The sequence below is a fragment of the Cetorhinus maximus genome, chromosome 12 (assembly GCF_964194155.1).
Source record: "Cetorhinus maximus chromosome 12, sCetMax3.hap1.1, whole genome shotgun sequence".
NCBI classification, from domain to species: domain Eukaryota; kingdom Metazoa; phylum Chordata; class Chondrichthyes; order Lamniformes; family Cetorhinidae; genus Cetorhinus; species Cetorhinus maximus.
The window spans coordinates 84,946,129-84,962,016 of record NC_135890.1 but is presented as its reverse complement, the minus strand read 5'-3'; the positions used below and the strand labels follow the sequence as shown (position 1 = coordinate 84,962,016).

At 40.9% G+C, this 15,888-nt stretch overlaps 1 protein-coding gene across 2 annotated transcripts in view; it reads left to right on the top strand.

Annotated features, from left to right (window-relative positions):
* wsb2 (WD repeat and SOCS box containing 2) overlaps window positions 1–15,888 on the top strand; it is a 28,676-nt gene that overhangs the window by 7,682 nt on the left and 5,106 nt on the right. For both annotated transcript variants that reach the window (XM_078554023.1, XM_078554024.1), the window contains exons 3-5: window positions 230–462; window positions 8,444–8,575; window positions 13,034–13,134. In XM_078554023.1, coding sequence (XP_078410149.1) covers window positions 230–462; window positions 8,444–8,575; window positions 13,034–13,134 — 466 coding nt within the window. The remainder of the gene's footprint in view (window positions 1–229; window positions 463–8,443; window positions 8,576–13,033; window positions 13,135–15,888) is intronic.

The window sequence follows — 15,888 nt, the reverse complement described above, 5'->3', positions numbered from 1 at the left end:
CGGATTGCACAATAGGGGTTAAGCTGTCTTTGCTTTTAAAAATAAGGAACATTTCAGCAGTTTGGCATTTCAAAATGCGGAGTTGTGGATCAAGTGGTAGGATCTATCACAAGTTACAAGTTAGGCATTTTATGTATGCACAGTCGGCAGTTTTTGAACCTAATATGGTTAGCATATCTTCAGCAAATTCTTCCTCTGTTAATGCTTTGTCCTTATTTTTCTTCTACAGAAGTTATAAAAGTACACATCATTTTAAAGCAGATGGAAGAGCAAAGGGCCAGTCTGGAGAAAAGATAATCGATTGTGGTCAAACAGTGTGGGGGTTATCATTTGGAACATCTCCATCTGAGAATGGAAATAAGTCGTCCGAGAACCAACACAAGTGCGCACTTCAGTGCTCGGGTACAATCCTTGCCACAGGTCTCACCAATGGAGAAATCAAGTTGTGGAAAGTGCCTACCGGTAAAATATCTTGTGGTGTCTCTGCACACAGGCCAGCATTCTCATTGTGCTGAAAGAATGTAATTGTCACTCGGAGATACTGTAGCCTTTATACAACTTGCATTCAAAGCAGTATTTTTTTTCCTCTCCGCTCCTCAGGGTATTAACTCTGTACTTATCGATTCAGGCAATACTTTCCAATGCTTAGCTCAACACACATAATGGGCAATTGAAAAATGTCATGGAGTGTTGGCAGTGATTACAATTATAGGGTGGATCACAGCCAAGCCTAATCCTATCTACACCCTTAATTCACACACATCTAACAGGGTTGCTTTATAATGATCATGTGTGGAAATCCTGGCTGATGTTTTCCCTTACTAATTTAAGGACACTGAAGCTAATTGTAGTGCTCCAATTCTTGCCTTAGTCAAAATCAGCCAACTTTGTAGAAGCTTTGATATTTTCTTCATAACTCAGTAGCTCCATGGATGAACTTTCTCAACTACTGGAGAGCTGGGAACACCTTTCGAATATCTGTACAGATTCATTTTTATCATTTTATTTACACACTGAGAAACACTTAAACAAAAGGTCATTATGAAGAAATTAATTATCAAAACCTTCCACTCTGAATTCTCCCCCCCACCACCCGCCCGCCTCATCTAAATAAAGAAATTGCAAAGGAGCAATAAAGTAAGATGAGAGTTAAATTGAGAGAGATGCCCAGGAGTACTCGGCTGTCTCTAGATTCCTGCTTTGGATACCAGTAGAGGAGGGATCCAGGGCAGAAAAGGATGCAGACTGGTGGAATTTCCAGTGGAGTTCCTCAGCTTATGCTACTTGTTCCCTATGCAAATTAGACCCCTAAATTGTGGTCCTTGCGGTGAAGGAAAAATGTGAAAACTCAAGAGTTGTACAACGCTAGTACATTTTCAAAAAAGCATACTTTGAACCAAAAATAAAAATTGCTGGAAAAACTCAGCAGGTCTGACAGCATCTGTGGAGAGGAATACAGTTAATGTTTCGAGTCCATATGACTCTTCATCAGAACTGAGGAAATATAGAAATGAGGTGAAATATAAGCTGGTTGAGAGGGGTGGGACAGGTAGAGTTGGTTAGAGGGCCAGTGATAGGTGGAGGCAAAGAAGAGATTGCCAAAGATGTCATAGACAAAAGGACAAAGGGGTGTTGACAGTGGTGATGTTAGCTAAGGAATGTGCTAATGGTGACATTAAGGGTAGAAAGCAGGGCGAGCAAGCATCGGCCCTAGTGGGGGTGGGTTGGTGGGGTGGGGGGGGAGGGATCGAAATAGGCTAAAAGGTGGAGATGAAACAATGGATGGAAATTTCCAACCTCATAGTCTCCCAACCTTGGACGGCCTGCTTCTACCTCCTCCCCAAAATCCACAAACAGAACTGTCCTGGCAGATCGATTGTGTCAGCCTGTTCCTTCCCACGGAACTCATTTCTTGCTATCTTGACTCCATTCTCTCTCCCCTTGTCCAGTCTCTTCCCACCTACATCCACGATTCCTCTGACGCCCTACATCTCAACAATTTCCAGTTCCCTGGCCCCAACCGCCGCCTCTTCACCATGGACATCCAATCCCTCTACACCTCCATCCCCCAACAGGATGGTCTGAGGGCTCTCCACTTCTTCCTCGAACAGAGGCCCGAACAATCCTCATCTACCACTACTCTCCTCCGTCTGGCTGAACTTGTTCTCTTACTGAACAATTTCTCCTTAAACTCATCTCACTTCCTCCAAATAAGAGGTGTGGCTATGGGTACCCGCATGGGCCCCAGTTATGCCTGTCTCTTCATGGGTATGTGGAACATTCCTTGATCCAGTCCTACTCAGGCCCCCTCCCACAACTTTCTCCAGTACATTGATGACTGCTTCGGTGCTGCTTCATGCTCACATCTGGACCTGGAAAAATGTATTAATTTTTCTTCCAATTTCCACTCCTCCATCGTTTTCAAATGGTCCATCACTGATGCTTCTCTTCCCTTCCTTGACCTCTGTCTCAATTTCTGGTGATAGACTGTCCACCAATATCCATTACAAGCCTACCGACTCCCATAGCTACCTCGACTACAGCTCCTCACACCCCGCTTCCTGTAAGGACTCCATCCCATTCTCTCAGTTCCTTCGCCTTCGTCACATCGGTTCTGATGATGCCACTTTCCAAAACAGTTCCTCTGACATGTCTTCCTTCTTCCTTAACCATGGTTTTCCACCCACGGTGGTTGACAGGGCCCTCAACTGTGTCCGGCCCATCTCCCATGCATCCGCCCTCACGCCTTCCTCTCCCTCTCAGAACCATGATAGGGTCCCCCTCGTCCTCTCTTATCACCCCAGCAGCCTCCGCATTCAAAGGATCATCCTCCGCCATTTCCGCCAACTCCAGCATGATGCCACCACCAAACACATCTTCCCTTCACACACGCCCCCCCGTCAACATTCCGCAGGGATCATTCCCTGTGGGACACCCTGGTCCACTCCTCCATCACCCCCTATACCTCAACCCCCTCCCATGGCATCTTCCCATGCAACCGCAGAAGGTGTTACACCTGCCCCTTTACTTCCCCCCCCTCCTCACCATCCAATGGCCCAAACACTCCTTTCACGTGAAGCAGCACTTCACTTGTACTTCCCTCAATTTAGTCTACTGCATTCGCTGCTCCCAATGCGGTCTCCTCTACATTAGAGAGACCAAACGCAGACTGGGTGAATGCTTTGCGGAGCACCTTTGGTCTGTCTGCAAGCATGACCCAGACCTCCCTGTTGCTTGCCATTTCAACACACCACCCTGCTCTCATGCCCACATGTCCGTCCTTGGCCTGCTGCAATGTTCCAGTGAAGCTCAATGCAAACTGGAGGAACAGCACCTCATCTTCCGAGTAGGCACTTTACAGCCTGCCGGATTTAACATTGAGTTCAACAACTTCAGATCATGAACTCTCTCCTCCATCCTCACCCCCTTTCCGATCCCCCTTTTCCAATAAATTATATTTTTTAAATATATTTTTCTTTTCCCACCTATTTCCATTATCTTTAAATGCATTTCCATCCATTGTTTCATCTCCACCTTTTAGCCTATTTCGATCCCTTCCCCCCCATCCCACCCCCACTAGGGCTATCAGTCACTTGCCCATCCTGCTTTCTACCCTTAATGTCACCATTAGCACATTCCTTAGCTAATATCACCACCGTCAACACCCCTTTGTCCTTTTGTCTATGACATCTGTGGCAATCTCTTCTTTGCCTCCACCTATCACTGGCCCTCTATCCAGCTCTACCTGTCCCACCCCCCTCAACCAGCTTATACTTCACCTCCACTTCTATATTTCCTCAGTTCTGATTTCGAGTCATACGGACTCGAAACGTAAACTATATTCCTCTCTGCAGATGCTGTCAGACCTGCTGAGTTTTTCCAGCTATTTTTATTTTTCTTTCAGATTTCCAGCATCCGCAGTATTTTGCTTTTATACTTTGAACCAATACTTATTGGGATGAAGGTTGCTAATATGTTATCGAGAGTGTTCTCTCTTTTTTATGCCCTCCTTTTAAAATCAAAGAGCTGAGTTTGCAATTGGGAAATTGAGCAAAATACATGTGAAATTGCACTGGCTTGGTTTCAAGTTTCTGCTAAAACCTATTTGCATAACCCATAAACTTAAATTGTGCCAGGAACTAGCGCATCAAGCGACATAATCAAACATGATTTTTTTTCCGCCAAAATATTCCTTAATATATTTAAGTTTGAAGATGCTTTGTCAGCAAAAACAATCATTTTTAATAAGTCCAGTCTTCCAGCTGTGAATAAATCAATTTAAAATGACCCAAAATGACTTTAAAAAGAAACAAACTGCTGAACCATTCAATAATTACACTGGTATCCACAAGTCCATTTCTTTGTAAATTAAATACATAGCAAAAAGTAAAAATTTTAAATGTGCCTGTCTGATTAAGAAAATGAGAACAGCTTTCCCAGTTCTGCAACTGGCAGAATCATGCCATTTTGATCTGGGGTGTGGCCACTTTCATGAGCAGGACCTGATTAGGGCCATTTGAATCTTGAACCAAAGTAAAAGATCATCAATGATACAATTGTAAGTGGCTTTAGCTGTAACTCAGTACGTTTAAAAATACCTGATTGAATTTGTGCTGGTTTGGCTGATTCTGTCAGGTTGTATTAATATTATCAATGGAAACATGTGGAAACTTGAGCCCAATGTGTGTAAAAAAAAAAAAACAGTTATGGTCTCCAGCATTTCCAGGTTGTCAATTTATAAATTTGCCTGTTATATTTTAAGATTTTGCTAACAGTTAAATGTTCCTTCTATTTACACTGTTTTATTTATGATTTGCTGTGTTGGGCATTACTTTTTTTTTTGCTGAGTATAGTTTTTGTGAAGTGCTCTAATGTTTTGCCAACCAGTAAGGAGAAAATTCCCATGTTTGAATTTTGGTTATAAACAAGGGCGTATTTAGACATTGGAGTTCAGGGATTATTTTTAAAGCAATATAGTGTAAACTCTTGTATAAAGTTGTCTGTACTGTGTAAGAATATAAGAAACAGCAGCGGGAATAGGCCATTTGGTCCCTCAAGCCTGCCCCGCCATTCAATGAGGTCATGGCTGATCTGCCCCAGGCCTCAACTCCTCTTTTGTGCCAGCTCCTCATAGCCCTCAACTCCCCGATGTTTCAAAAATTTATCTACCTCTTTAAATACTTTCAGTGATCTAGCCTCCACAACTGAGGTAGAGAATTCCAGATAAAAGCAAAAAACTGTGGATGCTGGAAATCCAAAACAAAATCAAAAATACCTGGAAAAACTCAGCAGGTCTGACAGCATCTGCGGAGAGGAACACAGTTAACGTTTCGAGTCCGTATGACTCTTCAACAGAACTAAGGAAGAGTAGAAAAGAGGTGAAATATAAGATGGTCATACCACACACCCCCCCCCCCCCCCCCCCCAAACCAGCTTATATTTCACCTCTTTTCTACTTTTCCTTAGTTCTGCTGAAGAGTCATAAGGACTCGAAACGTTAACTGTGTTCCTCTCCGCAGATGCTGTCAGACCTGCTGAGTTTTTCCAGGTATTTTTGTTTTTGTAGAGAATTCCAGATATTCACTACCCTCTGAGAGAAGAAATTCCTTCGCATCTCAGTTTTAAATGAGTGTTCCTTAGTTTGAGATTCCCCCACTAATGGAAACATCTTCTCAACATCTACTCTGTCAAGCCCCCTCAGAATATTGTACGTTTCAATAAGATCATCTGTCATTCTTCTAAGCTCTAATGAATAAAGGCCTAACCTATTTACCTGTTCTTGATAAGTCAACCCCTTCATCCCAGGAATCAGCCTAGTGAATTTCTTTTGAACTGCCTCCAATGCCAGTACATTCTTTCTTAAATACGGGGACCAAAACTGTACATAGGACTCCAGGTGGGGCCTCATTAACACCCTATACAGTTGTAACAAGACTTCCCTATTTTTAAACTCCAACCCCCTAGCATTACAGGCCATGATTCCATTTGCCTTCTTAATTACTTGCTGCACCTGCATGCTGTGTTTCATGCACAAGAACACCCAGATCCCTCTGTGCTGCACTTTTGTTTTGGAGTCTCTCACCATTTAAATAATAGTCTGCCTTTGATTCTTCCTAACAGTGCATGACCTCATACTTTCCTACATTAAACTCCATCTGCCAAGTTTTTGCCCATTCACTTAACCTGTCTATATCCCCTTGCAGATTCCTTATGTCCTCATCACAACATGCCTCCCCACCTATTTTTGTATCGTCAGAAAATTTGGATACATTGCACTCTGCCCCCTCCTCCAAGTCATTTAATGTAGATAGTAAATAATTGAGGTCCTAGGACTGATCCACTAGCTACGTCTTTCCGACCTGAAAAAGACCCATTAATCCCGAATCTGTCTTCTGTGTGTTAACCAATCCTCAATCCATGCTAATACATTACCTCCAATACTGTGGGCTCTCATCTTGTGCAATAATCTTTTTATGTGGCACCTTATCTAATGCCTTCTGGAAATCCAAATACACTACATCTACTGGTTCCCCTTTATCAGTAATAACTGTTTATTGGTTTTTTTGTGGGCAAAAGCACCCATTGCATTATTTCACTAAGCTAAAGAAGTACAAATGCAAATCTTCTGTGTTTCTAGGTTGTGAGGATAGATGGATGTTTTAGGATTGAAATCAGATTGGAAGGTACCATGCTGTTAGGACAAATAACCTTTTAGTGTGTTCAGAATTTTTTTGACCAGCCCTTCTATGAATTTCTACAGTTTCAGACAATCCGTTGTTTTATCTTGGTCTGTGTCCTGATTGCTATTTTATATTCTGGCCTGTATGAGAGAAATTGACTTCGAGACAATTTGTAATTTTTTTGGAAAATAAATGTACGTGAATATAATTTTCACATGTGGAATCTGCAATAATGGGGTGGAGAGCAGCTAAGTGGATTGTATTGCAGCACAGGGCATGAGGTCAAGGATTCATGTCTGTAATTGGAATTCAAACTGGGTCAAGCTTCTTAAATGCAGAGCTTGTGTAAAACATACAAAGAATTTTGATTAGTGTCTTTTTTATTTTTCATAGCTTTTGTTTGCAAATGAACGCTATTGATGGGAACCGTTGAAAAGAGTGCCATCAACAGTGTGAGGATTCTAAGTTAACATTGGTTCATCGTTTGCTTCTGTCAGTTTGCAATTTACACTCATTTAGAACGTGGCACTGCTTTTGGAGGCAGTGGCATCATCAGAGGTAACCCTGCAACCTAACCACTGCTGGTTTTGTGAAAGGCTCTGAAACTCCTGTGCCATTTTGCTGACGGTGACACTTACTTTCGGTCTGCTGTTGCTGACTTGTAGGAACGTATCCTCAGACATGGGGGGGGAAAGCCCAGGAAAGATTCACTGTCTTAAAGGTAGCCTGTACAAACGATACATTGTTGAATGTTGTATACATTGGATAATTTGACAGCAAGGGAACCAGTAGTTTTATAGTATAAATGGATTACTAATAATAGTATGTGCTAATTCAGCTCTTTCCCACTGTTGAATGCACTCACTCTACCAAACCATTAATGTCATCAGCTTTTAAAGCTTGCAGAAATAAAGGGAAAATGCCAACTCATTCAGATTACAAAAGTCACAAGATGCAAATTCCTCTTTAACTGTTTAATCTTTAAAAGAGTACTGATGGTCTTAATTGACAACCAGGTAGAGGTTTCACTGGTTTTAATGCTAACAAACAGATTGTTTCAATGTTAGCTATTTCTGCTTTCATGACTTTCACAGACACCTAGTGCTGGTTCGCCATCATTGCTCTGTAGTGCTGCTAAGTACCTAAGCTTGCCTCAATAATGGTCATTTAAAAACTGAAACATGTAGGAACATGTTTCTGTTGACTCATTTGTAACTGAAATTTGTGATCCAGTTGTGTGGTTGTTGGCAGCTGAAGGTACAGACATCATGTTGGGCCAGTACCAAAGTGAACTTTTTAGTAATTTTATATTTGGACAGATGCAGTGTGTACTGAGGAGTGTTTCAACCCTGTTACGATTCTTTCCACTTGATTTTTTTTAAAGACTGGAACTGATTCCTTCAGAACAAAAAGGCCACAACTTTGATCCCCAACAATAAACGGACCTCTATCAGTTAGGATCACCGCAACATGTTGTCTGAGGGACAACATCAGCCATGGTTCCTCAGAATTGCTATCATATTGACTCTTCCTGCCAAGTGCATGTCAGGTTAGGGCAGGGCAGGTCTTGGCTGTGATGCCTGCTTTGGTTGGGCATCTTGCCAACATTCAACATCTGAGTTCTAAGAAGAACGATCACTTGAGTGAGAGATTGGAAAGCTGATACTCCCGGAAGCCTTAACCAGGCACTGAACTGATGAACATTTCATGACCTCACCATTTTTCACAGCATGTAGTTTTAAACTTTCCTATTTCTGTTGCAGCACACCTTCTCTTCAAGTTAAAAGGACACCAGTCAGTAGTGAGATGCTTTGCTTTTATCTCCAATGAAAACTTCATGTTGATTTCTGCATCACGGGACACAACTCTGTGTGTATGGGACCTAAAACAGGATGGTACGTGGAAAAAACCCCACTATGTTCTGTGTATATCATTAAAGAGAAAAACAGGCTATTTAACGTGTATTGTGAGCACACACTGCCTCCAGTGAGACTATAAATTAGAAGAAATATATTTTATCTCCCTTTTCCCCCCCCACCCCCGACCCTTGGCCATATAAAGCAGTCTATATGTGGAACAAATCTCCAGCAATGAGTAACAATTTCTTCAAAGTTGTATGTGGAGGACAACAATTCAGAGTTGAACAGCAGAGTTGAGTATGGATTCACAGCATTTCCAACTCTCCCTGTTATTAGCTTGCTGATACTGCAGTATTATTGTAATGTGCAAGAAAGAACTCCCCCTATACTCTGGATTGTACTCATCGACACAACAGTGTAAACACAGTAAATGCTAATTAAATAATGTGGTAAAAGCGCCAGATAGAATTTCAGGAGTTTTTGTTGATGCCTTTAAATTATGAAGAAACATTTATTTGCAACACTGTCCCTATGCAGATTAATTGGATGAGGTAAAGTCTGTAATGGACTCCGTGGAAGGATCAGGCTTAGTGAACATTTGAATGTTCAAAAGTTTTCTTTAATTAATTAAATGATACAATACAGAAGGAGGCTATTTGACCGATTATACTTGCTCTTTGAAACTGTTGTCCAATTAGTCTTACTCCACTACTTTTCCCCTTAGCCCTGTAATTTTATTTCTTTGAAGTATTTGTCCAATTCCATTTTTCAAAATTATTATTGAATCTGCTTCTACCAGCAGGCAGTGTGTTCTTGGTCACAACTCGCTGCATAATTATTTTCCTGTGCTGCCTTTAGTTTTTTTTGCCTTATCAACTTAAATCGATGTCCTCTGGTTATTGATCCTTCTGTCATTAGAGACAGAGTAAATAAGGATAAACTAGCAAAAGCATTCATGATTTTGAACACCTATCAAATCCCTTCTGACCCTTAAACAAAAACAGAATTACCTGGAAAAACTCAGCAGGTCTGGCAGCATCGGCAGAGAAGAAAAGAGTTGACATTTCGAGTCCTCATGACCCGTCAACAGAACAGAATTCTGTTGAAGGGTCATGAGGACTCGAAACGTCAACTCTTTTCTTCTCCGCTGATGCTGCCAGACCTGCTGAGTTTTTCCAGGTAATTCTGTTTTTGTTTTGGATTTCCAGCATCCGCAGTAGTTTTTTGTTTTTTTTTCCCTTCTAACCCTTGTCTGCTCTAAGGAGAACAACCCCACTTCCCCAACGTAACTGAAGTCTCTCATCTATTATACCGTTTAGTAAATCTATTATGCATGCTCTTTAAGGCCTATATACATCCTTTCTAAAGTGTGATGTCCAGAATTAAATGCCATACTCCAGGCCAGTCCTAACCAGTATTTTTATAAAGGCTCAGCAAAACTTCCCTGCTTTTAAATTTTATGCCTCTAATGATATAGCGAAGGATCCTGAATGTTTTTTTGAAACAGCTCTCTCTGCTTGTCCTGCCACCTTCAAATATTTTAGTAAATACACACCCAAGTGTCTGTCCAGCACCCTCTTTTTAACGTTTTTATCATTTAGTTCATGTTGCCTCTGCTCATTCTTCCTACCAAAATGTGTTAACTCATGCTTTTCTACATTAAATCTCATCTTCTATGCATCCATTTCACCAGTTTGTCTTTGATCTCCTGAAGTCTCTAACTGTCCTGTTTACTCTTTGCTCATGGGACGTGAGCATCACTGTCAAGATCAATATTTATTTCCTATCTCTAATTGCTCTTGAGAAGGTGATGGTGAGTGCCGCCTTAAACTGCTGCAGTCCATGTGGTGAAGATATACCCACAGTGCTGTTAGGGAGGGAGTTCCTGAATTTTGACCCAGTGACAGTGAAGGAATGGTGATATATTTCCAAGTCAGAATAGTGGGAACTTGGTGATGTTCACATGAACCTGCCCCCTTGTCCTTCTAGTCAATGTAATGTGTCTAGGAGGTGCTGTCGAAGAAGCCTTGGCATATTGCTGCAATGCATCTTGTTGATGGTACAAAGTGAGCACTTGTGCACTGGTGTGGAGGAAGTAAACATTTGAGGTGATGGATGAGGTGCCAATCAAGTGGGTCGCTTTAGTTCTGGAAGACGTTGAGTGTTTTGAGTGTTGTTGGAGCTGCATTCATTTAGTTAAGTGGAGAGTATTCAATTGAACTCCTGACCTGTGCCTTGTGGATGGTGGACAGGCTTTGTCGAGTCAGGAGGTGAGTCACTTGCTACAGAATACACAACTCTGACCTGCTCTTGTAGCCACCGTATTTATGTGGCTGGTCCATTTTAAGTTTCTGATCGATGGTAAGCCCTAGGATGTTGATGGGGAATTTAGTGATGGTAATCCCAATGAATGTCAAAGGGAGATGATTGAGCTCCCTGTTGTTGGATGGTCATTACCTGGCATTTGTGTGGTGTGAATGTTACTTGCCATTGATCAGCTGAAGGTAGAATGTTGGCTTGTCGCATGCACTGCTTCGATGGCTGAGGAGTCACAAATGGTACTAAACACCACGTAATCACCAGTGAACATCCCCACTTTTGACCTTGTGATAGAAGGAAAGTTACTGATGAAGTAGCTGAAGGTAGTTGGGTCTAGAACACTGCCCTGAGGAACTCCTACAGTGATGTTCTAGATGATAGGCCTCCAACCACAACAACCATTCTCATTTGTGCTGTATGTGACTCCAGCCAGTGGAGAGCTTTCCCTAATTCCCATTAACCTCAGTTTTACTAGGGGTCCCTGATGCCACATTTGGTCAAACGCTGCTTGATGTCAAGTGCAGTTACTTTCACTTCACCTCTGGAATTCTGCTCTTTTGCTTATATTTAGTCCAAGGTTCTAATGAGGTGTGGAGCTTTATGGCCCTGGTGGAACCCAAACTGAACATCAGAGAGTAGGTGCTGCTTGATAGCTCCATAGATGAAAGTTTCTCAATGTCAAACTGGCTGAAGTCTGACATCTGAGGTGCTGGGCTCACCATCATTAAGGTGAAGGGTATTTTTAGAGTCTCTTCCCATTAGTTGTTTAATTGTCCATCACCATTCATGACCTGATGTGGCAAAACTGCAGAAGTTTGATTTGATGGCTGTGGGCTTCCTTGGCGTTCTCCATAACATGCTGCTTCTGCTGTTCAGCATGAATGTAGTCCTGTGTTTTAGCTTCACCAGGTTGACATCTCATTTTTGGGTATGCCTGGTGCTGCTTCTGGCATGCCCTCCTATGGTCCTCATTTATTTTCTTCAAATTTTCCCCACCATCTACATTGGCCTGTAATTGCCAGGTTTATTCCTCTGTCCCTTTTTTCTTTGAACAAGTGTGTAACATTTTCAGTCCTTCCAATCCTGGCATCACTCCCATATTGAAGGATGTTTGGAAGATGTTGGCCAGATCCTCTGCATCTTTACTCCTTTCAGTAACCTAGGAAGCATCCCATCCAGACTGAGTGACTTTTCTAACTCTCAACCCTTTTAGATACCTCTTTATCTATTTTTATCTTATCTAAAATTGTTATTACCTCCCACTTTACTACTACATTGACAGCATTCTCTTTTCTAGTGAAGACAGATGCAAAGTATTCATTTAATACCTCAGCCATGCCTTGTGTCTCTGCAAGAACATTTTTTTTGTCCTTAATCGGGCCCAACTCTCTCAACTACCTTCCTTCAATGTTTATAGAAGACTTTTGAGATCACTTTTTTTGCCCCTCTTATTCATAATTTATATTTGTCGCACAGGATATTGATCATCCAATATATTATTCCAGAGTGGATGGAAGCAAATTAATATAATATCCTGATGGTGATTGGATAGTGACAGTGCTTCTGCACAGAGGGGGGTGAGGAAATCAAAAGGCAAATCACATTGGGACATTCTTGCCCACCTATTAGTGATTGGATTATGTGTAACATGAGTAGCAGGCATAGAGGAGAGGAAAACACATTAGAAGTGGTGGTGCATAAGGCAAATTTAAGTTAAAAGTATAATTGTGTTCTGAACATTTGTAGTTGTAAAATATTGGTGTAGCTACATAATTTTGTCATAGCTTCAAGATTTTATTGGATGTTAATATTTAGTTAAGTGAGGACTTGTCTTTCTTTTGATATTCTGATTACTAAAAGGTGCCTTTTTGAAACATTCAATATTTTAAATAAACTATGTCAACCAAAGAATGTGTGAATCATATTTAATAATTGATGGTATACGATGATTAAGAATCTAAAATTGCACTTGTTAAATAGATCCTATATCTCTGTCGATCAGAATTCCTAGCGCAGTCAGTCATGAGAAATATTTGTCATAGTTGGATGTTCCTCGGTCTGCTGCTTCCGAATATACTGCATAATTCATTGTCACAATTATGATGTCTTTCATAGGCTGATTGTTTTAGTATGATACATTGCTACTTTTTTTTTTCTCTCTCCACCACCCTCCAGGTAAACTACTGCATACATTAAAAGGCCACAACCAATGGATTTATTGTTGTGCTGTCACTCCCAACTCGAGCATGCTTTGTTCTGTGGGAGGAGGAAAGACTGTAAGTTTCCAACCTTAACTATAAAGGTCAATCAGTATGAGACTTTTGGACAAACATTTCTTTTACATATGATATGGCATGTAGATAGTTAAACAATGACACTAAGATGCTACTGAATTTTATACATTAGTGACACTTCCATTAAATTCCATAGTAATTCTAAAAGAATTGCAAGTTGATCTATTGAATATTATAAAGGAATTCTGGAAGTTAACTCCCACTATTTAATGTTCACAATCTCTTCTTACACACCCAGTTTCAGGCCATAAATAACCATTACTAACATTTGTGGGATGTTTAGAAAATTCACACCCTTCTGATCAAAGATTACTCAACTTTCATGCAACTGTAATTAGTAAATGAAGGTTATCTATAAACTTGTGGGTATGATCAAACGGATGTGTCATTTGTGACTGTTCAGCCAGAAACCAGGCTATATTTTCTTGCTGGATTTATTAGATTATCTGCTGTGTCTGCATTTGTTTTCAATCAGGGGAAGCATTCTGATATTAAGTTCAGCAAGACTATTAACCCATTTCTTTGACTATCTTGAGAGTTGGGGTTGTGTACATGATTTAATTTTACTTTTGCATCTGATCTTTACTTCTTTCCATTAGTTAACCTTTCCTTTTGATTCCTTTACCTTCTTTCCTTATTTTTTTTTCTTTCTTTCCAGAATTTTTTTTTCTGTCCTGACATTACTGAAATGGCCAAGATGTTTGTGGCTGTGAAGAAGGCCGTCAGTCAGGATTGTGAAATAATGAATTTTATGACCTACCTGCATTGTGTTCCCTTAATAGGAAGGCGTGACAGTATCCCAGGGGTTCAATACAAACTTCTCATCTTGTAGATTGAACATCTGAACCAGTATCCTTGTTTGCATCTTCCCCTGGTTTTATTTTAATTTGTCAGTGACTTCAGTGGTTCTACATACAACTGTTTGGGATATCTTCACAGACCTAGCTTTATTCCTGGAATAAAGCTAGGTCCGTGATTGGAAAACTGCCAATGTAACACCCTTATTCAAAAAGGGAGACAAAAAACAGGTAACTATAGGCCAGTTAACTTAACATCCGTCATTGGGAAAATGTTAGCGTCTATTATAAAGGTACATAATAGCAGAGCGTTTAGAAATGCATAATATAATCAAGCAGAGTCACCGTGACTTCATGAAGGGGAAATCATGCCTGACAAATTTATTAGAATTATTTGAGGAGCTAACGAGCAGGATAGATAAAGGGGAACCAGTAGATGTACTATATTTGGATTTCCAAAAGGCGTTTGATAAGGTACTTAATAAAATAAAAGCCCATGGTGTTAGGGGTATATATTAGCATGGTTAGAAGATAGAGTTGGGATAAGAGAGCATTTTCAGGATGGCAACCTGTAACTAGAGTGCCACAGGGATCAGTGCTGGGGCCACAATTATTTACAATATATATTGACTTGGATGAGGGAAACGAATGTACTATTTCCAAGTTTGCGGATGACACAAAGGTGGGAAGGCAAGCAGTGAGGGTGACAAAGGGATAGAGGGATACAGATAGGTTAAATGAGTGGGCAAAAACTTGGCAGATGGAATATAATGTGGGAAAATGTGAGGTTGTGCACTTTGGCAGGAAGAATAGAGGAGCTCAATATTTCAATGGAGAAAGACTTCAGAAAGCTGCAGCACAGAGGGATTTAGGGGTCCTCATGCATGAATCCCAAAAAGCTAGCATTCAAGTTCAGCAGGTAATAGGGAAGACAAATGAAATGTTGGCCTTTATTTCAAAGGGAATGGAGTATAAAGATAGGGAAGTCTTGCCAAAATTATACAAGGCACTAGTTAGGCCACACCTAGAATAGTAAGAATGGTTTTGGACCCCTTATCAAAGGAAAGATATATTGGCATTGGAGGCAGTCCAGAGAATGTTCACTAGATTGATCCTGGGTATGGAGGGATTTTCCTATGAGGAGAGGTTGAGTAGGTTGGGCCTGTACTATTTGGAGTTTAGAAGAATGAGGTGACCTTATTGAAACACAAGATTTGTAGGGGGCTTGAGAGGGTAGATGCTGAGAAGTTATTTCAGCTTGTGGGAGAGTCTAGGGCCAGAGGGCTTAATCTCAGAATAAGGGGTCGCCCATTTAGACAGATGAGGGGGAATTTCTGCAGATCGTAATGAATCTGTTGAATTCTTTACCGCAGATGGCTGTAGAGACTGGGTTGTTAAGGCAAAGATAAGCGAGGGTTATGGGGAAAAGGCAGCAAAGTGGAGTTGAGGATTACCAGATCAGCCATGATCTCACTGAATTATGGAGCAGACTCGATGGGCCAACTGGCCTACGTCTACTCCTACGCCTTATGGTCTATGATGTACTCACATGTGCTCGTATATGTATCCACCCCCCCTCCTTTTAAGACCCTTTGTAAAACCTACATGTTTGACCAAGCTTTTGGTCATCCCTCCTCGTGTCTCATTATTCCTCTGTGAAGCACCTTTGGATGTTTTTCTATGTCAAAGACATTATATAAATGAAGACATCTTGGAAACTGATTTGAAATTAACATGTAACTTTATTATTTTGTCTTGGCTCAAATAGTTCCAGCATCAGTCCTTCTGCTACAGAAATATTGTCTTGTATCTGGATGTTTACAGCACTGAATTTGGCCTGTTTGTGTGACAGGGAGGTGAATCTCAGATTGTTGAGTTTCTTATGGCATCAAATGTCAGTCTAACTGATGGTGGCATAAATATTTCTGATTAGGGCAGT